The sequence below is a fragment of the Dromaius novaehollandiae genome, chromosome 4 (genome assembly GCF_036370855.1).
Source record: "Dromaius novaehollandiae isolate bDroNov1 chromosome 4, bDroNov1.hap1, whole genome shotgun sequence".
NCBI lineage: Eukaryota > Metazoa > Chordata > Aves > Casuariiformes > Dromaiidae > Dromaius > Dromaius novaehollandiae.
In genome coordinates, this window is record NC_088101.1 from 59,476,050 (window position 1) to 59,501,573 (window position 25,524).

At 44.5% G+C, this 25,524-nt stretch overlaps 3 protein-coding genes across 14 annotated transcripts in view; 1 reads left to right on the forward strand and 2 right to left on the reverse strand.

The window, feature by feature from the left end:
• FRYL (FRY like transcription coactivator) overlaps positions 1-15,318 on the forward strand; it is a 183,405-nt gene extending 168,087 nt beyond the window's left edge. For 10 of the 12 annotated variants that reach the window (XM_064511175.1, XM_064511176.1, XM_026093729.2 and 7 more), the window contains 6 exons: positions 1,633-1,731; positions 6,828-6,896; positions 10,216-10,233; positions 11,149-11,259; positions 12,667-12,863; positions 13,234-15,318. In XM_064511175.1, coding sequence (XP_064367245.1) covers positions 1,633-1,731; positions 6,828-6,896; positions 10,216-10,233; positions 11,149-11,259; positions 12,667-12,863; positions 13,234-13,492 — 753 coding nt within the window. In that variant the 3' untranslated portion in view covers positions 13,493-15,318. The remainder of the gene's footprint in view (positions 1-1,632; positions 1,732-6,827; positions 6,897-10,215; positions 10,234-11,148; positions 11,260-12,666; positions 12,864-13,233) is intronic. The other 2 variants (XM_026093730.2, XM_026093732.2) reach the window with 1 other exon arrangement.
• Positions 15,319-20,307: 4,989 nt separating this feature from the next.
• Positions 20,308-21,925, reverse strand: ZAR1 (zygote arrest 1). Its single transcript, XM_064511183.1, has 4 exons — positions 20,977-21,925; positions 20,809-20,901; positions 20,646-20,720; positions 20,308-20,577 (listed from the first exon to the last, which is right to left on the reverse strand). The coding sequence occupies exons 1-4, from the start codon at positions 21,805-21,807 to the stop codon at positions 20,434-20,436; spliced, it is 1,143 nt and encodes a 380-aa protein (XP_064367253.1). The 5' UTR covers positions 21,808-21,925; the 3' UTR covers positions 20,308-20,433.
• A 25-nt stretch (positions 21,926-21,950) lies between these two features.
• SLC10A4 (solute carrier family 10 member 4) lies at positions 21,951-24,750 on the reverse strand. Its single transcript, XM_064511184.1, has 3 exons — positions 24,248-24,750; positions 23,760-23,970; positions 21,951-22,925 (listed from the first exon to the last, which is right to left on the reverse strand). The coding sequence occupies exons 1-3, from the start codon at positions 24,613-24,615 to the stop codon at positions 22,410-22,412; spliced, it is 1,095 nt and encodes a 364-aa protein (XP_064367254.1). The 5' UTR covers positions 24,616-24,750; the 3' UTR covers positions 21,951-22,409.
• Between the last annotated feature and the right edge of the window lie 774 nt (positions 24,751-25,524).

Genomic DNA, 25,524 nt, shown 5'->3' on the forward strand with positions numbered 1-25,524 from the left:
CATGCAAGATTTTCACTATCTGCTTTAGGATGAAAATAGGAATTTTCACATGCCTGTCCAGTTTGGGCAAATGAACTAATCTAGATGAAAAACTTTGAAACTTGGGAATTTTTCTTCTATCATGTGTTTATAGTACCACTTAGCAGCCCTGTTCAACACTACTGAATGATTTTCATGATATCATATCATTTGTGTATATTAGTACGCAACGGCAGACAGGTCTGCAGCAAAGAATTACAGAAGTGAGGGACCTCTAGAAGTCTCCAGTCCAACCTTCTGCTCAAAGCAGGACAGTCAACCACAATAGTTCAAATCAGTTATGGCTCTGTCTAGCTGAGTCTTAAAAGCCTCCAAGGATGCCTCCAAGGATGATGCAAAAATAATTTGGGGTAGCAGGGTTGTTTTTGTTACAGGTTTAAGTAAAAAGCGTGTGGGTTTGGAGGGTAAGGAGGATGAGAAAGGTGAAACACACCTACTATGAGAAGAAAATATTTTGTTCTGGTGTTGGGCATTAGATTTACTGAGATAGTAGCTTTCAGCAGAATGATGTGCCCTCATGTCACACCAATGGCTTGCAGTTGGCTGGCAGTGGATCATGGCCTGCTGATATAAGATACCTATCAACTTTGCACTTTTATGTTATTGCATATTTTGGGTGTGGAGTGGAATCATGTCCCATAATCTGCCTCTCGGTTCACGTGGACATAGAGGTTGGGAGTGGCAGTGTCATGACTCCATTGCTTCTGCCTTATGGTGGTAGAATAGTTATCATGATGCACTTGGAAAAACAGATCACCATCATTCCCACCGGAGCCTGAGGAATGTGGGATATTGTGACTCCCGATGTCACAATTTATTTATCTTTGCGTTGCACTTAGAAGCTGAGCAAGAGGTACCAGGTAATGAGGATTAGAGATGAAGAAGGAGCTCTTAATCTGTGCATAGGGTGACCATGTAAGGGCAGGAAATATCATGTTAGAGACATAATTATGATAGGAAATGAAGGTAGAAAGATTAATAAGAAAAAGCTATGCAAAGTGAAATTATACTACAGGGAGAAAAGGTGTGGAACAATGCTGAAGAAGTGGATCCCCAAGGGAAAGAGGCATTTTGAAACTATATCTGAGAAAGTTCATTAATGTTAGGATATTCTTTAAATATCCAGAAGTTCCTGCTTTGACAGTTCCTGGTTCTTACAGACCGAAGCCTCTGCTGGTGGTATAGTTTGCAGATTGAGAAGGGGAAGTGACCTTGGCTTGGACGCTCCTTAGGTTGCTGCAGGAGCAGTCCAGCAACATCTTTTTTCCTGATGCAGGCTGTTCTATTTACCCTAGCTGTGTGTACATCACGTAATATTCTTCTTTCTGAAATCTCTCATTCAAATATTCAGTAGGTACTGCCCTTCTTTCTTTGAAATCAAATCTGTTCTCTGCTTGAGCTGATGTAGCTGCAAGTATTAGTGTCAACTTAAAGGTGTCATAAATGGTAGATACACAGGTAGTTTCCATGTGATTTTTTTCCCCAAATGTGGCCGTGGAGTTTCCTCTAATAATTTATTTAGATATCAGACTATAAGGATTATAGTCAAATTAATTATATCTGACCGTAGCGGTGATTGTTTTTATCTTTCAGCTAATGTCTTGTGGCCTGCTAGAAACGCTGAAGTTCAGTGTTCTAGAGCTCCAAGAACACTTGGATACCTATAATGTCAAAAGAGAAGCAGCAGAACAGGTGAGTCTGATTAATATTTTCAAATGGAAATATTAGAACCTATTCGTCAAGAAAATGTTAAAGGTCTTTATCTCTCAACACAGGTATCTACAAATAAACTGTAAAAAGAAAAACAAACAAGTGAAATAAAATCTTGTTTCCTTTTCTTACTCCTATTCTGTGTGTATAATTGGAGCCTGAGTTTTTCTGTTACGTGTAATTCATTTTTGTTGCACATATTTCTGGAATTGTCTTTGAAATATAACATATAAATGTATTAGAATTGGGAAGAAGATTAATTTTTAACATGAATATCAGATCATGGTGAGTTTGCTTTTTCTTTATGAAAGTACTGGCTTTTCTGTGCTGACATGATTACACTGGAAGGGTGGCATTCAGCTTCAGATTAAGACACGTGCAGATACATACCTACACGTGAATTAAGTGCCTTAACACCCATAATAATCAAAAATCAAGTCGATATAGTAAAAGAACCTAAGAAAGCTATTCATTGTATCCTATAGATATTTGCTTGTTGGTCAGCTGAACAGCTCTTTACATTCCTTTGTATTGACTAGATCTCCACTGACTGTAACTGGAGCTTGAACAGCTACCTCATATGTAGATGCCTGAATTTACTTTTCTTATCCTAGAACTGTATCCCATCTAGAGTTACACTTATATATTTAGAATAATATAGCTTAGTTCTCAAAGTACATGTTAGTGGTATATCTTTTTTGCAAAAAAGCACAAAGTTTAAAAATTGAAACTTTCTGTAGCGAGGGTATGTATATTTCTTTTTGTGAACCTTTGTGTGAAGTTTAGGAAGGAAGATACTAACTTCAGAAAACTGAAACAGATGAGAGTTCTGTTTCAAGAACCAAAAGAAGACATGGATCTACAATCAGCTTTGCCAGGTACAGGGAGAGAAAGAATTTATGGGCTTTTGCAGTAGAGAAAATGTGGTCTCTAGGAAAGTTAGGGATGATACTGTGGTACTACTGCTGCTCTTTTCAGAGGCACCTTTTGTAAGGTGTTTGGAAAACGTTGTGTGAGTTTTAAAGAAGCCCATTAGAAATTTAATAAGAGAGTGCAAAGCAAGCTGTCTGTTGGTGGCCTACAAACACCGGCAAAATCCTAAAAAGTTAATTGAAATTATTTGCTGTGACTTTTCTAACTTCTGTGTGCAGGTGTAAATTGTATTAGCTATATGTTTGGACAGTCTCCTGATAGACTTGCATTGGCATCAGAAGGGTGAGAAATACCACATTAAAGAATGCAATAAATTTAAATATGCATTTGAAAGAACTTATTACTGTCCTCAGCAGCCTATGAGGCAATGACAATGGCCGTATAGGCAAGTTCAAGTGGAGTGAAAAAAAGCCAGAATTCAAGCTGTGACATTTCAGCAGAGCTGTATTCTGAAGGACAGTGGCTCCCTGTTTCCTGATCGCATTGAGTTTATGAGGAACTGATGGCCTCTGCCTTGCAGAGACAGGATGCAACTGGTCAATTCACCTGTCTCTTAGAAAGGTAGTCTATTCAGTTTGAACTAACAAGTAAAATATTTCCCCTCATCAAGGAAAATCTGGCACACTATTCACTACCATTAAAAGTTAGCTAACTGCTGATCTGTTGAATAGAATAGACACACTTGCACTTTTTGTGGAAAGGATTGTAAAAGAAATGCAGTTTTCTCAAAACAAAGGCTAAAGTATCCTACACAGTACTGCATGATGTTTTTAGGATCCAAACTAGTACCTGTGCAGAAGTGCACTTTGCGCTATGCTTTGTAGCAGTAACGATTTATTTGGAAACTGCCTCATGAGGTTTGATATTAATGAGCTACATTTTGCCATTTATGCTTAATCAGAAAAAAGTGCTCATTTAGTGACTGAGATTATCTTACTATATGAAATATTTAATGCCTGACTGTCTCTAATGTGTAATGCTGTCATCACTCCTATGAGAAAATAATGTATTTTTTCTCATTTTAGCAAAACTGAGGCACAGAGGGCTAACTGATTTGTCCCAGGGTCAGGCAGAAAAATTGAGACAGAATAGAGAGAAACTCAGATTTGTGTGTATACTTTCAATGTGGATTATTACCAAACAGTATGGAGAAATTCTCCTTATATAAATTCCTTCTCATTTAGCCTGCAGTTTATCTTAACAATATGAAATGATATCATTCGGCAGATTTTTCAGTGTGATGAGTTAAAATTGTATCAATTTTAGATGGCCATGAATTCATCTAATGTATTTTCAGCTAATTTTGTTCTGCCATGTGCCATACAGATATAAATCTATGCTGCATATTGTGAGCTTGTTTGCATTTTATTTTACCTCATAAAGAAATCTGGATATGACTTCAATGGCTTCTGTTGTTATAGCACAGTGAAAGAACACTTTTTTTTGTAGTGAAGCTGTCAAAAGGATGCCCAAGAACACGTTTCTGTGGCCAGCCTGTCTTCTACCACAGTATTTATGAATGATTGCAGCAGGAATAAGGTTTCACTGGATCACAGGAATTGTTCCAAAATAACAGTTGACTATTTTTTATTTAATCATTTATAAACAGAAAGAAGCAGTACCAAGAAGGAGGAAGTTTATAGCTTGGACCAATCATTTATGACTGTCAAAAGCATACCATTTAGTTAATGTAATCTGTTATTTTATTATTTATTTACTATACTAATTTAGAAGTAGTGGCTAAAAATCTCTGAAGCTAATATATTTTCTTTTTCTAAATTTTTAAAACAAAAATTATTTCTTCAGCTTTTAGTTCTTTTTTGTGTGTATATTATACAGTATATGTAGATTAAGAATCTTCCAAAGCTAATTTTCAGGTATTTATCCTGTTAAACAGAATAGAGAGAATGATTGAAAAAGACTTCCTCAGGTCAAATCAGGGTTTCTGTCATTGCAGGCAATTACATCATGTATCCCATTTAATCTGAAAGAAGTATTAAGGCAGAACATGTAACAAGTTTCCTCCACCACCTCACTTTTTTCATAGAAGCATGCAGGAAGTGACCAAACTAATCTGCTTGGGATATAGTCTAATTAAGTGAATATAAATTAACAAATATTTAAATAAACATCATTTGCATTTTAATCTTATATCCTCTAGACTCAACCACTAGAAAATTCTGTGCATTAACTTCTTTTAATTAAAGGTTATTATTTAAAATTTACCCTAATAGATGTTGTTTGTCACTATCAGTGCTGTGTACTGCACTGGCATTCCCATTCATATGACTCAGAATTTAAACTAATAAGAGGCCTGGGCTGCAGTTGCTTGAAATTCTTATCCATGGACTGAGATAAGAAAGAGAAAGAAAGGTACCTACACTATAGGAGGGTTTTGACATCTCCGTCCTCGGGGCAATCTGAGAAACCAATGTATGCTGTGAATAAGAACAATGACGGACTTCCCTAGCTTATGCTTTCAGTAAGGAGATACCTTGGGAAGAAATAAGTTGATGTAAAGCAAACATATCAAGAAGATTATTTTGTCACACAATCTACTGCTGTTTCTGAAGAGTAACTTTAGATCCTTTCTGCAGCGCTGAATATATGTTCTGTGCCAAATTTTTAGCAAATCAATTTTGTCACCTTTTTGGAGTTACTGTTCTGTTCCCTCGAACAAAGCTGCTTTTGACTTCATATATATGTTAAAGACAAAGATACTGAATCAGATAAATGTAATAGAAAATATAAGGTTATATGTATATCATATAAAATTCTAGGCATACCCTTTTTTCAGACTGGTGTTAAGATTTTAAAAGATCTTAGAACAGCAGTGTGTGAAAATAAATACTAGCTTCCCAATTTCTGATACTGTTTGTTCCATTGCAAACGTATTCCATTATTATTGATGAATGCTGTCAGATAAAAAGAAAAATGAGATTTGCAGCGTACAGTGGTATCCATGTCACTAATTGAAACTGACAGCACAGTGTTTAGAAAATTCCATTTCTCCTCTTGATAGGCACAGAGGCCTAGTTAATTCACTAAGTAACCTTTATTAAATTGAGCAGATGGGAAATCACATTTTTCTTTTTCTTGCATCAGACAAAGGTTAGAAAAAGGTCACTAAGATTTCCTGTGAGATTCATGATATAAAGCACACAGTATGCTAAATTATACTTCCTTGGATGTATAGAGCCTGTGCTTCATTTCAGAAGATAATCTGCACTTATCTCAACATGATGCATTACTGTTTGTCATACCCAAATTACCACAGCGTTGCTGCTTTTTTCATTGTACAGAAGAATGTGCTGGGCACTGCATAAATGAGATGACCAGATTGTACTGTATGACAAAAGCATATTTGATTTTCTGTGCTTTGTATTAACTCCTTTAAATTTGCAAGGCTGTTTAAAGCTAGAAAAAGAGATTGCCCACAGAAACCAATAGATTTGTTGTGTGCTATAGGAACTGAGGGTAAATGCAGTCCTGTGTTCATGGAAGAGAGTGGAATCTGCATGACTGCATTGTGTAATGTGAGAATGCTTCATCACCCTGGCTTGTATGAACCAGAGGTGATGCTGAACTCCCATTACAGAAGTTATTTTTTTCTTTCTATGCAGTAAATCTGCACTTGCATCTAGTTATACAGGACAAATGTATTTGCTGTTGTTACTGAAGTACTCCCAAGAAACGTAGCAGGCTTACTCTTTACTCTGTAATTGGAATTAATGCTGTATTTAAGATGCTGAGAAATTATGCTGGTGTGAACCTTGTGGTGCAAGTAAAGAGAAAATATTAACTCATTCAATGAAGGTGATTTTTCTGTCCCCTCCACAAGACATTTCCATATAACAATACCCCAGTTCGGATCAGACTTTACACCAAAGTGTACTATCCCATCTGGGGCAACCAAGGCCACATGAAATTCACAACAGAAGGGATGCCCTAAACACTGCCAGGAGGTTCCATCAGAGTGGCAATCCTTAGTGGAAACAACACTGGTAAGAAACTGTGATAAGAAATCCGTTGTTTGCATAATCTGAGAATGTGCAAGATACTATTGAAGTATCTTAGGCAATTTTATCAGTCTTCAGTTATGTTCTGTTTCAGAAGGTTCAATCTTGTTTGTATTTGCTTTGCAGTGGCTAGATGACTGCAAAAGAACATTTGGTACTGATGATGGTATTCATGGCACTAACACAGATGCTCAGGTAGGTGCATCTCATTTATGAGTCTCTGGATATGAGATTTTGTGCAATAGATACATGTTTTTAAAACTCCAATATTTGAAGAGAGATTAAAAAGGTATGACAAGCTTTTCATTTCAGTTATCATGCTATCTTTTGGAAACTGGGACTTTTATGAAGTAGTGATCTAATACAAAGGGCTTCCTTTAATAAAAGTAAGCAACCAGTCTTGGGTTCTAAGCTTAATAACACCGAGTAGATAAGCAGAATAGATACCATCTGTATACCAGCAAGTCTGCTTTTATGCAGCTGTTTCTAGAAGGAAAAAGATTAGCATTCTGCTTATATGCTCAGATAAGCTGTCTAGCCAAAAACCTCTACTGGATTTAATATAATTAGTACCATATAAATATACATGACCTTTCTGGAGTCATTATTTGGGCGGGAAGGAGTAGGGAGCTAGGTAGCAGTATGGCAGAAATCTCATGAAACACTTCTGTCAGATAACATCAAACATAAAGCAACATATCCATGTTATTTCAATATTTTGTATGTATTTGCATGACAGTCATCCATGTTTTAATATTGCTAATTGCTGTAGCAAGCTTTTTCCCCAAGTGGACAAGGATTTTTTTTTTAAACAATAACTGCATAATATTGTCACTGTAGAAAGAAAAAGCAGATCCAAGCACTATCCACAGTTGATACAGGGAAGTGAATCTGCTATCTAAAGTCTTATAATAGGAACTGTGAAAGATGTAAGACAGTAGAATCGCAGAGAGCAGACTAATGCACATTTTCACAATGACATTTTGAGAAGAGCATTTAAAAAGAAAAATAAAAAGTATTTTGTATCTCTCTATTTCTGAGACTCATGCACAAAGGGCTTAAAGTTTGATTCTGGCTATTCTTTGGTAAATACAATACACCTTGATACTACTGAACACAGAAGCCGTATCTCCAAAACACTGAAGTAAGATGTGTTGTGTTAAGTAGAACAGACCTGAGTCCTGAGAATCAAAAGACCACATCCCAAACCCAAGCTGAAAAAGGGGGAATTTTATTCCTTTTATTCAGTCAAACTTTATTCATTGATGCACTTGGTCGTGCTTTTACTGCTGAAAATGTGGTGTTCAGCAACAGAAATTTCCATTGTGTGCACAGACTATTTCTTTTTTTATGTGGTTTTCATTTGGTCTCACATATCTTTTTTTTTAAAAAACTCAAATATCAAATGCATCTATGCATTTTTTAGAGTAATCAAATGGCTGGTAAGACACTAGTGATTTTTAAATTGCATTTAAAAATATTTTATGTGGCCAAGAATGAGTAATATAGCAAAATAATTATTCACAAACTAGATACCATTTGCAATGATTTTTGCTTTGCCTATGAACACATTTGGTGTATTTTACGCTTGCTGTACGTCTTCATATACTGACTGGCACACGTTTAGAAATACAAAGCATTTACTATTGCAATATAGTAAATATGCTACGTATTAATAAAACAATATTTATGTATTTGTCTGTATTCACAATGTTGTTTATATACACAAAGAAACCACTGTAACATAACTATGAAGGTAAATATTACTATTCCCGTAGTATAGCTAGATAAACTGAGAAATGAAGGGAAAGCCACATTCAGCCTTTCAATTAACTTGCATAGACAGCGCGAGGCTGGCAAAGGAGAATGCAGGATTCAGGCAGTTCTGTCTATTCCTCCACAATTCTGCAGAGTTTGAAGATAGCCTCTAGAAAGGAGTTATGTGACCTGTTCACATTGATTATTTGAGAGGACCAGCTCTCACTTTAGTTGTCAATCCTGGCCTGCAAGGCTATCCAGTACTGGCAAATTTTTCTTAATGTGAAACTTGTATTGCAGATTCAGTTAAAATCATTTTAATGTATACTACCTATTCATTCAGGAAACAGTCTTGTTATCCTGCTTCATAAATATACACATTTTACAGAAGTTCTGAATTTATTTGAAGAGAGTTATAGTGGCTTGTAGGAGAATTAGAAGTTACCAAGTATAAGACTGTTGTTTCAGAATTCCTTGGAAATGAAGTGCGGGGCTGATAAGCCTATTCAGTCAACCAGTTAACACTTAAAATTTGTAAGTGATGTTTTGCTCAGAAAAACGGGGCTGCTCCATTCAACAGATATTCTTCATTCACTAACACAAATAAGATTTTCTTACTAATTTTTAGCACTGCAGTCAACATAGCTAAGGAATAGTGAGATTCTATTCTGGCTCATGCATCACCAGCAGACTTGCAAGTAAATCTAATTATTGGATTTTTACTATTAGTGGTAACATGCAAGCCTGAAAGAATGCATCTGGACTCTCTGGCTAGGCTCTGTGTACAGCACTGGCAGTTGGAAAAATCAGATTATTTTTGAAGTGAGCAAATATTATGTGGAAGTCACTGAAGCTGCACAAAAACATTTTTAAAGGAAAACCTCTCTTGAATATTTGGAAATAACTATCCTAAAAGTGTGATTTTTTTTTTCTTTTTTTGCTTATAGTAATAATGAGACTTGGGTTAAAGAACACTGGGACTCATATACTCTGTTATTCCTCAAAGTCTCGATTCAGTGCTCCATTGATATCTGTCATAAAATTCTCATTGACTTTGGCAGTTCAAGATCTTATCTCTTCGAAATGTTCTGTACATCAGATGTAACTACTTATTTGATAGTTGTGCTATGTATAGGATAGCAAAATTATGCATTGTTTATAGTCTATTAAGCACACAGTCTATGACTATGAGCTTAATAAAGCTTAACTGCTTTTGTCTGTTGGAATCAGACATTGACTGTCATTCTTCATATGCTTATTATGACTTTTGTACTTGCTTGAATGCCATCAGTATGTTCAGCACTGTAAAAAACACAAAAGTTAAGTTCCTGCCCCAAGAATATAAAGCAAATTTTTGCTTAAACTGAAATGGTACAGAATAAACGAGAAGCATTTTACAGATATTGACTGAACAGTCTTTTTTTTTTTTCTTAAATTTGCATAACTTTTAATTAAGACTGTGTATTTAATTAAGAATGTGTACAGACCAGGAAGGGTTGTAAGGTGAAGTACGTTACTTGTGCTGTGGGACAGCAAAGCTGATGTTATCTGTTGTTAGTTATAGCAGGAAGTGCATAGTAATTTCACTTCAAATTCAATCTGTTACTTGTTTCCACTCTTTGGAGCATGTTACTTGTATTTCTTACTCCCTTTTACCTGGGACATCTTTTACCCTAATTCAAATGATTTCCTAAACTAATTCTTGGTCTTTTTTTCTTCCTTTGTATTTTTGTGACCTGCTCATCTGCTTGCTTAGCAAATGGAAATTCTAGCAGTAAGTGATGGTTCTTAATTTATCAAATACTTAACCATGCTAGTCAACAAACTGGTCTCCACCTGTCTCTTGGCCATTTGTGACATAATAGACTATTACAACAATATTGTGTGCTTCAGTTTTGCATAATCTATTGAACTGTTGGTACTTGTAGCTAATAGGATCCTATACTTAGAAGTTTATAGAAGATTATTCCATTCGCATTAGCTTTTATGTCTGTATGTAAAGCAGTATTAACACTGTCTCCACTTTGACTAGTTTTACATGCATAAAAACGCAAGCAAGACATTTCATAAGTTAATATTGCTGTTTCATTCCTTTAAGAGTATATCATGTGGTATTTTCTAAAATAAAATCACAGCTAGCTTTCATAAAGGAAGCATTATTCTTATGCCCAAGAATAGAATTGTTCTCCTCTTATTCTATCAGACAGTTGCAAGCTAAAGGCCAGGTTATATGTACTGTGCTTACTAATTTGTATTAATAGTTATGAAAGATTCTATACTTATACACCTCAGCTGCTTATGTTGGGTATCAGATCTTGAATTAAAAACACTAAAATATCAAAAATAAGAATAATAATCTCATATTCTGGCTTAGAACATGACATTTTAAAATGTCATTTGAATCATTTTTTCCTTGCTGGAAATGTAACTTATTAAAAGTAAACATTTAACCTGTGAGAGAGTAAGGCTACTTATAAATCAAGAACTGTAAGAAGCTTTCATCTGCTTTTCTGTAGCTTCTTGCTATATTAGCTTGTAAATCTTTTCAGCCTTTTCGTCAGTAAGAAATAACTACTATTAATTTTGTGCATTCTATACTGAACCAAACTGTCTACAATTTATTGTCTCTGGTCATGGATAGTAGATGTTTTGCATTTCCTGAACATAATATTGCTGTTTACATTTGTAGGAGCTGGAGTTGTGTCGGAGGCTATACAAATTGCACTTCCAGTTGCTGCTTCTGTTCCAAGCCTATTGCAAACTTATCAGCCAAGTAAACACAATCAGAAAAGAAGCAGAGGTAAAGAAAATCATGCGGTTTAGCTACTTATTGTTGACATTTTAAAGCAAAACTATTTAAAATACGTTTTGGTAACGTTTTAATCAGTGGGACATCTTTTTAGAACCTGAAGGAGGGTATTGGCTATTTTTGTAGCCAATTAATAAAAGATTTAGGTAGAACTTGCAAGAATTTTCTCAGACATTTAATTATCTGTGTTGATTCTTGTACTACCTGAAAGCTCTTAAGTAGACAGGAATGCAGGAGTCCAGTGATGAGAATTTTAAATATTTCAGCAGGACTCTTGGTGTAGTCTAATCAAGCTACAATCGAGGTGCATCAGCTCTAATCAGCAGAGCTCTGTGATGAATCCCCTTTATGGAAACACTCCCCAGTGTTTCCTATTATGAACAGAGTAGCTTGCTACAAACTGATTATACAACTATAAATCATTTCATCCGCCATTCAATTAGACTGCCACCTTAGCCCCCAATTTTAGTTAGTAATGCATCCTAGACATCTTGTGCCTGATTTTTAGTTGTACTGACTTTATTAACAAAAAGAAAGTGTCATTCAGCTATGCACACGTAGCACATATATGATGTCAATAAAGTCAATCTGAATGAGCTAAGCTATTAATGTCGTCTGAAAATTCTCCTCTAGGACTGTAAGGCAGTGTCTAGAGGCAGCAGAAGAATGCATGCCTTGTCTTGCTTGACATAGTAGGGAGAAAAACAAAAAAGAGGGGAGGCAGTCTTTGATTTTTGAGTAACTTAGAAAAAAAATGATGCACGTTCCTCACTTAGATCATCAGATATTTGTAGAAGCTGCAAATAAGCTAATTTCTGTATGGAGAATGTTGTGGAAGGTGGTAAGCATCACACCAGTCCCGTTTCTTGCCTAAGTCACCATGTCAGCTGTAGAATCATACTCTGAGTGATGGCCTTGTCACTCATACACTGTAGCTGAAGCAGAAGACAGTATTGTATACACAGACTGCACAGCAGTTATTCTGCTGGGTTACTATACTTGTGTTCCAGATTTTTTTCTTCATATTTAGACTGTGCTTGTAATAGCACCATTTTTGTTTTATTTTCTTAAGTGTTTAACTCTTCTTGTTGATTTTATCATCACAAGTGATATGGGGAGAAAATAATTGTGGTTTTTTGAAACAAATTTTAAAAGAACTGACTAGGAGGGACTGAGTGAAACTTCATCAGAGGAAAGCCCAAATACTTAGCGTACATACATGGGCCATTAAATTATCTGTGTACTTTAGCAGCTGAAGCATGAACTTCAATGTACTTTTTCTGTGTCTCATTTATGATTGCAGGAAGAAGGAATAATGTTAAGTGTCTATTCTGCTAAAAGTTAAGTTGGCCAAAGATGGATTTAACTAGAGAAGCTCATTCTTACTATTTGTTTTAGGTTATAAATATGTCTGAAGAACTTGCTGTTTTGGAGAATTGTCTGAAAGAAGCTGAGTCTGCCTCTGACAGCGGTATCGAAGAAATTGAGATTGCAGAGGCCTCCCAAGCTAGCACAGAAACAGCTATTCACTCTCTCATTGAAACCCTGAGAAGCAAAGAGTTTGTGTCAGCTGTAGCACAGGTCAAGGCTTTCAGGTAAATGTGTAAGGATTATGCTTTCAGATCTGAACTCAGTTTGTTAATGGGCCTTTTTAATTTAAGGATGGGCATGATTCCAGATTTTTTTTTTTTTGAACTCTTGCTAGATGTCCTTATTGAAAAGGACAAGCACAATTACTTCATTACTGCTTTTTCATATGCATTTTGCAATTAAAAAAATGCAATTCCAGTAATGTTTATTTTTTAGAATTTATCTTTGAGAAAATGATACTGATAACCATCAGGACTCTACAGAAGAAAAACTTCTCTGGCATTTTTCCTGTCTTCTGCTCAAATGTCTGTTTAAAGAACAAGAATATTGAAAAAAAAATTTTTAAGTGTTTAAATCAAAATTATGTGCTTACAGGTCTATTTGGCCCAATGACATCTTTGGCAGTTCTGAAGATGACCCAGTTCAAACACTGCTGCACATATATTTCCGTCATCAGACGCTTGGTCAGACTGGGAGCTTTGCTGTAGTAGGCTCCAACCAAGATATGTCTGAGGCCAGCTCAAAGCTGATGGAACTTAATCTAGAAATTCGAGAGTCTCTACGCATGGTGCAATCCTATCAGCTTCTAGGGAAAATCAAACCAGGAGTAAATCTTGTGAGCACTGGATTCTGAACAGCTGTCATTTAGAGAAGAACTGATGTTGAAGACACTTCAGACTGTCATTGAGCACCTTTCATTTAAAAAAAAAGGGGGGGGGGGGGAGAACCCTCTAGCAACCCCGATGACCAACACATGGTTTCATCACAGCAAGAAATTATTTCATCAGAAGCAGAGATCTGAAAATTGAAGTTAACATCTTACGTGACTGCTCTTTCTACACAGTAGCTGTACAGGCAGTAGTGTTTCTCTTTTTTCATTTGAATATATGTATAAAAACTACACGAAAGGAAAAGGGCTTAAACATAATGCATACATTTGCATTATTTTCTGTTGTAACAGAACTGTAAATGGTGTTTGCAGTAACAGCCTCTAAAGGTTGAATCAATATAAAGCAGGTGAGATGAGGCTAAAATCAAGGCTGCTTTATTTTGGCTGAAGACCTGCAAGGCTTCCTGGCTTTCCAGCAGTAGTAGATATAATCAACTAATACCTAATGACACACTTTGAAATGTCATGAAGAATGTGCGGTCAAACATGAGTAGAATCACTTATGACTGCGAAAACCATTGACTTCTCAATGTTTTATTTGCTTTCTTTTGTCTGTAATGAGGAAATGATGTATGTGAGTTAGAATGTATGGCTATGTGACAGTTGCTTTTTGATGGTATGGATGATTGTTAAATAAGGCATCAGAGCATGCTTAAAAGAGCTGCAAGATTATTTTTGAAGAAATTTTATTTTATTAGATCTAATCCTCATAGTGTGTAAATGTTAGGACATTTAATAATATTTTAAACTGGGATTTCCCAGTGTTTGTAAAAGAAATAATATATCTGTTAACTTTATTGGAATGCTGCTCAGTTCTCTGATCAGTGCTTATGTTACAAATATTGATAACAACTAACCAAAAAGTAGCTGCCTGCAGAGACTTTAAAATGTATATTAAAGATATATGCTGCCCATCAGCAATTCTCATTAGAAGAAAGAAGTTAACTTATTTTATTCTGTACATATTCTAGAAACTGTATAGTGCAAAACCAGTATTTTTCTTGTACATTTGTGCAATGCACTGTTATGAGAGTAGGTGTATAAAGCTATGAGGGAAGGGGGAATCTCCCTATTGGTAGTCACATACATGACTTGCAGCCTGAGTGGTCTGCAGGGTTCAAGCGAAGAGTTTGAATGCACAAACATGCATCTTCATGACTCAAGTTAAGCCTAAGGAATTGGGACTATATAGAAAAATGACTACCAAAACATGCAAACAGGCAATATACTCATAGCTCAGTGTCAAAGTCTGTAGCATAAAAATGAACTGGATTCTGTTGAAACCAATAACATTTTGTATTAAAAAAAGAAAAAGAAAAAAAATAGAATGTAGTCCCATGATTCCTGTGATTTGAAAGGAACACCCAGTATTTTTATATACATCTCTTACCCACTGTGATTTTTTTAAATGGGCTCTAATTCCAGAGTTTAGAATGTAGAATTGAAATTCTTAGCTCTGCCTTTTTGGGGGATTTGGACCCCACTAGAAATGTAATTATGCTGAAATGCATTAATTGAAGGCACTGTGCACGCTGTTGGACTGCTGACAGTAGTTATGTTATCTTAACAAGCTCTGTAACTGGTCAAGGCACATCCATAATCACTGTATTTTTTTTCCTGACCCCGATAAAATTGAATTATTTTGATGGTTTGTGGTACTGTAGATGGTGTTCTTAATTATTTAATAAGTATTTACTGGGGATAAGTAGTTTTATTTAGTGGTGCATTACACTTTTATTTACATCATCTTTTATCACTTTTTTTGTAAAAATAAAAGACATTGTATCTGTCATCTTGTGTATTTTACAAGCTATGAGTATATATAGTATATTTTAAGCATTTAAATAATTTAGTATGTTCAGCTAAGCACTGACAATCATGAACTGGCAGATCTTAATTGATGGTTTTTTCTATATCCTGGCAATGCAGTGGCATTTTCCTAGACATCTTCTGAAGGTGTTAAAGGATTTGCCCTGTAACTCTCAAACCTAAATCTATATACTTCACTCTTTATTAATTATGCATCTTCCTCCATTTATAATGAGTAGTAGAGACTGGGACCTGCCCTATGTTAGCTTACTGTCTTCCTACTTCTGCTTACCTCAGCTTCTGTGAAGGAACTATTTCACACTGTATACAGCTTGTTCTGTCTTAAAAGAGCCCTCTCCTTCGCTACTAACTACTCACAAGCCTCTTTAACAAGAAAGCATTAAGCCTGTTTGATTGCAGTTCTTTCTGCTGATTGGCCCTGTATCCACTTCTCAACAACAATTACTACACAGGCTGTTGGATGATAGGTACATGCCAAACCTAAAGCTATGGTAAAGGATACATCTAAAAAAATGAAAATCAGACCTGTTATGTAAGATGTACTACTGCATACAATATTGACTAAGCTAACAAAAAAAGTCAAGAGAAAGCAGTAAAGGGCAAGTTCACAAGAACTTTGAAGAAAGGGCAGCATAGAGACTCTGTTCGTTTCTGCTTAGCGTAATCCCACATGCCTTGGTGAGCTTTCCTTCTTTCTGCTGCAGCTAGGAACCCGTGCCTCTGACACACACTGTATGCTGTCAAGGACATGACAGAGCAGTAAAGTGGAAAAGGATACAGAATCGTACTTCGGCATTGAGCAGTAAATGTCCGGAATGTGTTTACATAAGAGGAGTGACAGGTAGAGCTACTGCCGAACTGTGGAAGGCAGAGGGCTGCCCCTCAAACAGCCCCATTCATGTGGCTAAGACCCCGTATCTGCTCCAGATGCAAAACTCCTCACAGGACAGCTCTCTCGGCAGCACACACTGTCTGTTAGCAGCCCCTTTCCAGACCAACTCCTGCGATGCCTCTAGGCTTTCTCCTTCTCCCAACCCTAACCCTAAGTCATTTCTCGAGCCAACGCTGGGACTGTGAGGACTGTTTCTGTCCCATGAGAAACACCTCACAGGACAGCTCTCTTGGCAGCACACACCGTCCTTACACATCCCCTTTCTGGACCCACTCTGGAAGCACCTGCATGCTTTTTCTTTCTCCCAACCTTAACTCTGAACTATATCTTACGCCAATGCCGGAATTGAGATGCCAATTTCTGCCCTAGACACGAAACTCCTCCCAGGACAGGGCTCTGGGCAGCACACACCTTCCTTTGGCTGCCCCTTTCCAGACCCACTCCAACAGTGCCTCCAGGCTTTCTCTTTCTCCCAACTCTAACCTGAACCTGGACCTTGAGCCATTTCTCAGGCCAGTGCTGGGACTGTGACCCCCATTTTTGCTCCAGACAAACTCCTCACAGGACAGCTCTCTCTGCAGCGCACACATCCCTTGGGCAGCCCCTTTCCAGACCTGCTCCTGGCACCTCCAGGCTTGCTTTCTCCCAACCCTACTCCTAACCAATTTCTCAGGCCAGTGCTGGGACTGTGACCCCCATTTCTGCTCCAGATGAGAAACTCCTCACAGAACAGCTCTCTTGGCAGCACACACCTTCCTTTCGCAGGCCCTTTCAAGACCCACTCCAGTGGCACCTCCAGGCTTTCTCTTTCTCCTAACCTGAACCCTGCCCCTACCCCTACACCATTTCTCAGGCCAATGCTGGGACTGTGACCCCCATTTCTGCTCCAGACAAACTCCTCACAGGACAGCGCTCTCAGCAGCACACACCTTCCTTGGGCAGCTCCTCTCCAGATCCACTCCAGTGGCACCTCCAGGCTGTCTCTTTCTCCCATTCCTGCCCCAAACCTTAAACCCACCCCTAAACCATTTCTCAGGCCAATGCTGAGAGTATGACCCGCATTTCTGCTCCAGACACAAAACTCCTCACAGGGCAGCTCTGTTGGCAGCACACACAGCCCTTGGGCAGCCCCTTTCCCAACCTGCTCCCACAGCACCTCTAGGCTTTCCCTCTCTTCTAACCCTAACACTAAACCTCATGCTAACCCTGAACCATTTCTCAGGCCAATACTGGGACTGGACTCAATTAATACTCCAGACAAGAAACTGGAGCAAAAATGCCTCACAGGGTGTCCATCCTAGCACTGGCCTGAGGAAGGGTGTAGGGTTAGGAGAAAGAGAAAGCCTGGAGGCACCACTGCAGTGGATCTGGAAAGGGGCTGCCAAAGGCAGGCATATGGTGCCAAGAGACCTATCCTGTGAGGAGTTTGTCCTCAGGAACACCAGTGGGTGTCTTAGTCCCAGCATTAGCCTAAAATGTGGTTTAGGGGTAGGGTTAGGGATAGGAAAAAGAAAAAGCACAGAGATGCTGCTGAAGTGGGTGTGGAAAGGAGCTGCCACAGGAAGGCATGTGCTGCTAAAAGAGCTGTCCTGTGAGGAATTTCTTGTGTGGGGCAGAAATGGGGTTCTTATTCCCAGCATTGGTCAAAAATATGGTTTAGGGTTAGCAGACAGAGAAAGCCTAGAGGCACCACTGTAGTGGGTCTGGACAGGGGCTGCCAAAGGAAGCCACATGCTGCCTAGAGACTCATCCTTTGATGAGTTTAATATGCAAACTGCACTCCCACTGTCCCCACCTCAAGGACACTGCAGTAGCTGAAGGAGGTGCTGATGGCTCCTAGCTCCTGACAGCCACTTGAAACCTTAATCAACTGCTTAGACCAGTTGCTGTCAAAGTGCACCATACAGTTCAGGTCAGCTAGGCCCCTTTCTTGCTGCTGTGATACACATTGATGTAACAGAAGCAGCAGTTGCTCTGACCATAGTTGGTGCAGAAGACTATTCTAAGCCATACTAAATTTCACTGTAGGCTATTACCAATAGTAATTGCCAGAGGATCAGTGTATTCATAGTGTATTTCCCCCAAAGCATTGCTTTAAGGCTACCTGTACCAAATCAAAGCGGTCAACTGCACCTATTTTTTTACTAGTTGCCACAGGACTTCATACTGCTATGTCAAAGCCCAAGTTCTTCTCAAACTCATTACAAAGGTGAGCAGACTGATCTCAACTGCTTCCCCAACTGCTTCAGAAGACTACAAATTTTGGAATCTGGAAGGCAAAACTTAAGTGAATGACAGAGACCAAAACATCCTTATAGTGAATATGCTGAGAAGCAAGGGGGGCACCCAGGGGAAGGAAAGACTGTACCTATGCTTTTCAAGTCAAGCACAGTAAGGATGAAACTTACTGTGAGAGTCTTTGCTTTGAGTGAGCTGGTAAAGCTAGGAATTTTCCTTTTACTCTGATACAGAAGGAAAAAACAAAAACAAAACACACACACCTTTGAGTGGCAGCATGGAAGAAAACAATTCCTATGCTCTGAGGATATTGGGTCTGCTGCTTGTTCCCAGAATACATCATGCTGCTATAGTGATTAGTAGAGCAACAATAACTAAACTTATTTAGCAATAAATTGGTGTTAAAGCATTAAACCTTAATTACTGCAGCAATATCAAAAGGCATGTTGAAGCAGGAATCCACAGCATGACAAGTTATGTATCAGCCATAGAATTAACACTTACTAGCCCCTCTAAATGGCCACTTCTTGATAGGAAGGACAGCATTTGCCTGCTCTGCTGTACAATAGCTTCCATTTACAGAGAAGAAAGTCACCAGGTAGTGAGCTATGTTTTACTAAGATAAAGGGGAAGCAGTTTGATTTCATGCTGTGTTTAGCTATTCTACTTAACATAGTGGTCTCAAGCAAGCTAGGTACAGGCATAAGTTTGTTATAGATGGAGATAAATCTGTCCTTCCTAAGGGAAGTTAGCTTAAGGAGTTCTCCAAAAAGCTTAGTGCAGTATAATACTCAATTTCAAAATTAACAGCTTTATTAACATCCTCAGAAAAGTATGTTTTTCATAAGTTTACCAAACTCTTCTTAGCTACAAGGTAGCCTAGTGGGATGTAGGTTTTACAAACTACAGAATCTTTTGTTTGGCAATTCTGTAGTCCCAGAGTCAGCTTGTAACAGTTTGCCAATATTTGCTAGTCCCTACACAGAACAATAGTTTACAGCAACAAGAGCTTTTGGACAGCATCATTGGGGATTAACAATGCTGGTTCTGCCATTACTGCAGAACACAAGAAAAATCCTAGTAGCAAATCCAATCTCAGAAGAGCATCTAAATTTGATTCTTCCCCTATGACTAGCTGCAGAGCTAGACCACACTAGACCAAGCTCCTCCAGTGTGAGCAACATGAACTGTAGCTCTTTGTGCATTACCTGCAGCTAAGAGGAAGCAGGGCAGATGCAAGATCATACCTGTAATTGTTTGTAACGTCACTTCTCTCAATAACCTAGTGGAAGTAAGATCCATTTACCAAAAACCATCACATCAGTGTCTCCCTTCCCCACAGTCTGTGATAACTCCCTAAAGATGCAGAGACAGCCACAAACTTTCAGCTCTAGCCTACAAAACAAGAATACTACCACAGCGAAGTGCAGACTAGCTGTACCAGTAGAAGTGACCTAGTTCTATATGGTGCCTCTCAATCATATTACTGTGATGAAGAGCAGGTGAAGAAAACTTCCTAAATGCAATATCAATGTGCACAGTAAGTGAATATTATTAGATGTTTTGTTCAAGAATGATGTTCTACTTCATACCGTAGAAGTCAGCTGAAAGTTCAAGGGGCTGAATTTCAAGTATGTGATTAGTTCAAGGGCAGGAGGAGTGAAAGATGTCCTTTCCCATCTGAGATGCTACAAGGTCCCAAGTCAACTGCTGCCGAGACCATCACTAATTTGAGAAACATTATTCGTAGGTTCTTCCTTACGGAAGTTATAACATGCACCCTCTGACTTGGGCATAAACCCACCCGATCATTTGGGAGTGCTTTGCAATACCTTTATTTACATGTTTTCTAGCTACACCTCACTACGTACCTTCAAACAACAACAACAAAAAAATCTGCTCTGCTTGCAGTTTTGTAGCAGAGCCCTAAACAAAAATATCCCACTCAGATAATGTATTTGAAACTGAAGGTGCTATCGCAGGAGAGGCGTTTGCCTTTGCACCTCCCGCAGAGATCCTGGCGATGGGGCCTCTTGGGATCCACGTGGCGCATCTTCACGGGGCAGGTGCACCTCGTCTGCTTGCAGCTCTGCGGGAGAAGGGCAGGGCGCTAGCGGCGTGCGGGGCCCCGCCGCGGCGGGCCGCGGGCGGCCTTACCTGGCAGGTGATGTCCTCGACGCGGTAGGGGTTGTAGGACTTCTGGCACGTCCGGCAGAACTGCCGGAAATAGACCTGCGGGGCAGCGCCGCCGTCAGCGCCGCGCCGGGGGCCGCTCCGCGCCGGGCCGGGGGCGCCGCTCGGCGCCGCGGGGGCCGCTCACCTTGTTGGTGCCCTGCACGCACCACACGTAGGCGCTCTCCCAGCGGATGTTGCAGTCCTTGCAGTGGTAGTAGCCGTACTTCTGCTCCAGGAACTGCCGGGACAACCGTTACTCGGCGCGGGAAGGGGCAGGGGGCAGCCCGGCCCCGCTCCCCCCGCCGCCCCTCACCTGGAAGCGCAGGCGGGTCTTGCCCTGCGCCGGCTCCCGCTTCGGGGCAGCGGCGGCGGCCGCCGGCTCTGCCCCTGCCGCGCCGCCCCCCGGCGCCGCCGCCTCCTCCTCCTCCCGGGCCCCCTCGGGCGCCGCCGCCGCGGGCACCGGCGCGGCGGCGGGCGCGGGCGGGCGCTGCCCCAGCGGCTCCGCGCCGCCCTCGGCGGGGGGCTGCTCCCAGCTCGCCCGCACGGCGGCCGCCTCCGCCTCGCGCTGCTCCCTCAGCGCCGCCGCCGCCTCCTCCTCGACGGCCGCGGGCGGCTCGTCCTGCGGCCGCCGCTCGGGCTCCGCGTCCGGCTCCTCGAGGAAGGTGGTGAGCCTGCGGGAGGCCATGGGCGAGTAGACGGCGATGGTGCGCGGGAAGCGCACGGCGCGGGTGCTGGTGGTGGCGGGGCTGCCCTGCTCCTGCTCCGGTTCCGGCGGCAGCGGCGCGGCGGCGGGGCCGGGCCCGGGGCGCCGCCGCAGGAGCGTGCGGGGCCCCAGGGAGCACTGCACCGAGGCGTCCTGCCGCGGGTTGACCTGGACGCCCACCTCCTTGGTGTTGGCCTTGCGCAGCCGCGGCGTCAGGTTGGGGTTGACCTGCGAGAGGATCGCCTTCAGCTGCGCCCGCTGGTAGTTGTCGAAGTACTCGGCCGCCGCGGCCGCCGCCGCCGTGTCCCCGTAGCCCGAGAAGTAGCCGCCCCGCGGCCGCCAGCCGCCCGCCGCGCCGCCCTTGCCCTTGGGCGGCGGGTAGCGGTAGGAGTAGGGGTGGTAGGCGGCGTACAGGTAGCTCTCCATCGCCTCCTCCGCCATGGCGCCGGCCCGGGCAGCCCCCGGGGGCGGCGTTAAATACTCCCGGGACGGGACGGGGCGGGACGGGCCTCCCCGCCCGGGCGGCGCCCTCCCCCGGCGGCGCCGCACGGTGCCCCCGCGCCCCCCATGAACCACACGGCTCCTCGCTCGGCTTCTAATCTTTAATTGCGCCGGGGGTTAATCAGCGGGGATACAGGGGGCGTCGGCGTCGCCACGTATGCGCGGGGAGGGCGGTAAGCGGGTGCCGCGGGGCCGCCCCGGCTGGCACCGAGGTTGGCGTCGCGTGGGCCTCTCCTCCGCAGGCGCTCCTCTCCTGCTGCTGCCCGTCCCTGGCTGCTCGGGCTGGCAGCAGCCTGCTCGCGGGAAGGCGTACGGTTAGGGGTCGCGTCGCAACGATGCTTCTTCCTTTTTTCTTGCTTCTTCTTCTGTTCACACATGTTGTTGACGAAGCGCAGCCGGCGCGGCAGTGAGCACACACCACTGGTACGATGGGAGCAGCTGGACAACGGGCGGCCGGGCAGCACCACGGCCTGCTCGCGGCGCCCTGAGCGCGGCCCCGGGGCTGCCACCACGTGCCCCTGGGTGCCGCCTCGTTACCGTGCCTAAAGCGCGGTCTGCGCCGGCTCCGCCTGAGCAGAGCCGCGCTCCTCCGCGCTCACTGTGCCATACGAGGTGTCGGCCACCTCCTCCTCTTTCAGTTTCTTGTAGGAGATATCGGTGTCTTCCTCCTCACCCAGGGGCTCTTGTTTGTAGCTCTCCCTCCCGTACATCTTGTACGCCAGCACGAAGAGTCCCGCTTCGGCCGACTGGAAGAGCGCGTAAAGCAGGGGGAACATGTACATGCTGCCGATGAGCTGCGGCGGGAAGGTGAGCTTCAGGATGGCGGTGCAGAGCTGCACGTTCTGGCAGCCCGTTTCCAGCGACACTGTCCGGCGGCAGTGCGGCGGCAGGGCGAAGGCCATGGCTAAGCCGTAGCCCAGGGCGTACCCCGCCAGGGGCATCAGCACCGCTATGGCGTAGACGGACGCGGGAATGTGCGCCAGCAGGTCTGGCCCCAGCATGGTCCCCGTCAGGATGAACAGGATCACCAGCGTCACCAGCAGGGACCACAGGGAAACCTGGCAACGGACAGAGGGAGGCATGGGCAAAAGCACGTCAACCACAGCGAGCAGAGGCTTGACAGCAAGTTCAAATTGCAAAGCCTGGCTGTGCTGCCCTTCCCGGTGTGCTTGCGGGACTTGGGTGGCATCTGATCATACGCCAGGAACGGAGGGGCTGAAACCGCCCCTGGACACCTCGGCGGGGGTGACTTGCTGGGAAGCTAAGTGCACTAGGGCTCGCCCCTCGCTTTTACTTTTGCAATTAAGCTAATACATTGGCATGTTTTAAGGCAGTGCCATCTCGCCTGGGGGCTGGCTTTGCTAGCCCTGGGTCCCAGCGGGAAGCGGGGAGGCCGGGGGAAGGCTCGTCCCCTGGCCGGGCATCCCGCACCTCGGCACTCCCGCGTCCCACTGGGCGCTGGGGTGCTACCTCGGTGTCTCCCCTGTTTTAAGTCTGCATCTCTCGCGTTTGTTTCAGGGGTCTGAGTCCTCCTGACGTAGCACAGCGTAGCCGCAGGAAGGCTGCGGGCGGCGGGAGCAGAGGCTGCTGCGTGCCCACCCCGTTCGCCCCGTCCCGGCATGGCCGCACGCACCCGGGCACCGCGCCGGAGCACAAGGCACAGGGGGCTACGGCCGGCCGCCCCGCGCCCCCCCCCCCCCCCGGGTTTATCGCAGCGGGTAAACCCATGCAGATCATTCCTTAACACCTGCATTTTTTAAAACCTAAACGAATAGGAAGTAACGCGCTGCCGGGGTACCCTCGGCGGTACCGCTCCGGCGGCGGCTCGGCGCGGCGCTGTCGCGATGCTGCCGCCCGCCCGGGGGCCGCCCCGTCCACCCCGTCGCGCCTACCTTAACGAGGAGGTCGGCGGCGCGGGGGCGCTTGTAGCGGACGAGCACCCCCAGCGCGATGGGCAGCAGGGTGCTGCCCAGCGTCAGGCTCACCGCCCCCAGCGGCAGCAGCTGCACCAGGGTCGTGTTGATCCAGTGGCGGCTGTAGACCCAGAGGCACAGGGGCATCAGGAACAGCGCCAGCACGGTGGAGGCGGCCGTCATGATAATGCTGGGGGGGAGGCGAGAGGCACCGGTCACCGCGGGGCAGCCGGCCGGGGGGCGCCGCGAGCGCGCGGGGACCTGCGACCTGCTCCGGCCGCGGCGCTCGTCGCCGCGCGGGTTTTCAGGGAAGGGGCTGCCGGGGGCCGCCCGAAACCGGCCTGCCCGGGCGCGGGGGTCGCGGGGCCCCCGAGGAAAGCGGCGCGCAGGGCGGCCTGGCTGGACGCGCCCCCCCGGCGCGGTGCGGAGGTGCCGGACCAACACGGCGCCGGAGCCGCGGCGCCTACCTGAGGTTCATGTCCCCGTCGACGAGCAGCGACATGAGGTTGGAGAGGTTGCCGCCGGGGCAGGAGCCGCACAGCAGCACGGCCACGGCCGCCACCTCGTCCAGGGCGAAGAGGAGCGCCAGGAGGAAGGCGAGCAGCGGCATGGCCACGAACTGCCCCAGCAGCGCCAGCAGCACCCCCACGGGCCGCCGCAGCTGCTGCCCGAGCTGCCCCAGCTCCACGGCGCAGCCCAGCCCCAGCATGGTCACGCACAGCGCCAGCCCCACCAGCACGCTCAAGCCCTGGCTCAGCGCGCTGTCCCCGAGGCCGCCGCCCGCCCGCTCACCGCCGTCGGGGCCGCCGCCCGCCGCCTGCGCGGAGCTGGCCATGGGCGCGCTGGGGGCCGCGCAGCGCCCGGCGGCCGCGGGCGGTCAGTGCGCGGCGGCCCGCGGACGCCGCATCCCGGCTCGGCGCTGCCGTCTGTGGCTGCGCGCGGCGGCTGCGCGCGTCCCCGCCGCCCCGCGTGGGCTGCGCCAGCGCGCTGCGGGGCGGGGGCGGGGGCGGGGGCCGGGGCGGGGGGGCCGGGGCGGGGGGGCTGCGCTCCGCGGGGCTGGTCGGGAGCCGGAGCGCTCGGCGTTTGCGTGGAGCGCGGCCTGGGAGGCGTCGCCGCGCTTCCTCCCTTCGCCCGAGGGCTTGCGGCCGCCCGGCAGCACTCGCCGTCCCGCGGGGGCTGCGGCTGTGCGCTGCGGAGCATCGGGTCGCGGCGCAGAGCGGCCTCCGGGGGCCTCCGGGCCCGGCTGCCCAGCTCGCCTCCGGCACCCTCTGGTAGCGAGTTCCTCAGTAATTTCGTAGAGTGAACTGTTAGGCTTTACCCATATTCCAGTAGGAATTGTTAGTGACTCGATAGAAAAAAGATAGGATGCCTGTTTGCTGCAACTGTTACTCAGAACCCAGGTGAACACGGGGAATACAAGTAGTACTTAGTGTTGTAACTTTGCCAAAATGATACCGTGTTTAGCTTTGTTCTGTTTTTGTTTCCTTGTCATTAGCTTAAGGAGAGCACAGGGAGGATGAGTCATCCGAGCTGAGCAGGTCAATGCTTCAGGTCATTCATATCGCCGGGCGGCGTGTGCTCGTAGGCGAGGCGGTGGTGCTCATAGAGGAGGTGGTGGTGCTCGTAGGCGAGGCGGTGGTGCTCATAGAGGAGGTGGTGGTGCTCGTAGGCGAGGCGGTGGTGCAGGGCAGCGTTTGGTTGGCTTTCCGAGTTGGGACAGTTCTGGGACTTAATTTTCAGATGT

Excerpts from the sequence above, each read along its gene's own strand:
- ZAR1 (XM_064511183.1), bottom strand. The coding sequence starts at position 21,807 with ATGGCGGAGGAGGCGATGGAGAGCTACCTGTACGCCGCCTACCACCCC. Across the intron at positions 20,902-20,976 it reads AGACCCGCCTGCGCTTCCAG|TTCCTGGAGCAGAAGTACGG; the intron begins GTGAGGGGCGGC and ends TTGTCCCGGCAG. Across the intron at positions 20,578-20,645 it reads TCGAGGACATCACCTGCCAG|AGCTGCAAGCAGACGAGGTG; the intron begins GTAAGGCCGCCC and ends CTTCTCCCGCAG.
- SLC10A4 (XM_064511184.1), bottom strand. The coding sequence starts at position 24,615 with ATGGCCAGCTCCGCGCAGGCGGCGGGCGGCGGCCCCGACGGCGGTGAG. Across the intron at positions 23,971-24,247 it reads GACGGGGACATGAACCTCAG|CATTATCATGACGGCCGCCT; the intron begins GTAGGCGCCGCG and ends CCTCCCCCCCAG. Across the intron at positions 22,926-23,759 it reads CCGCCGACCTCCTCGTTAAG|GTTTCCCTGTGGTCCCTGCT; the intron begins GTAGGCGCGACG and ends GTCCGTTGCCAG.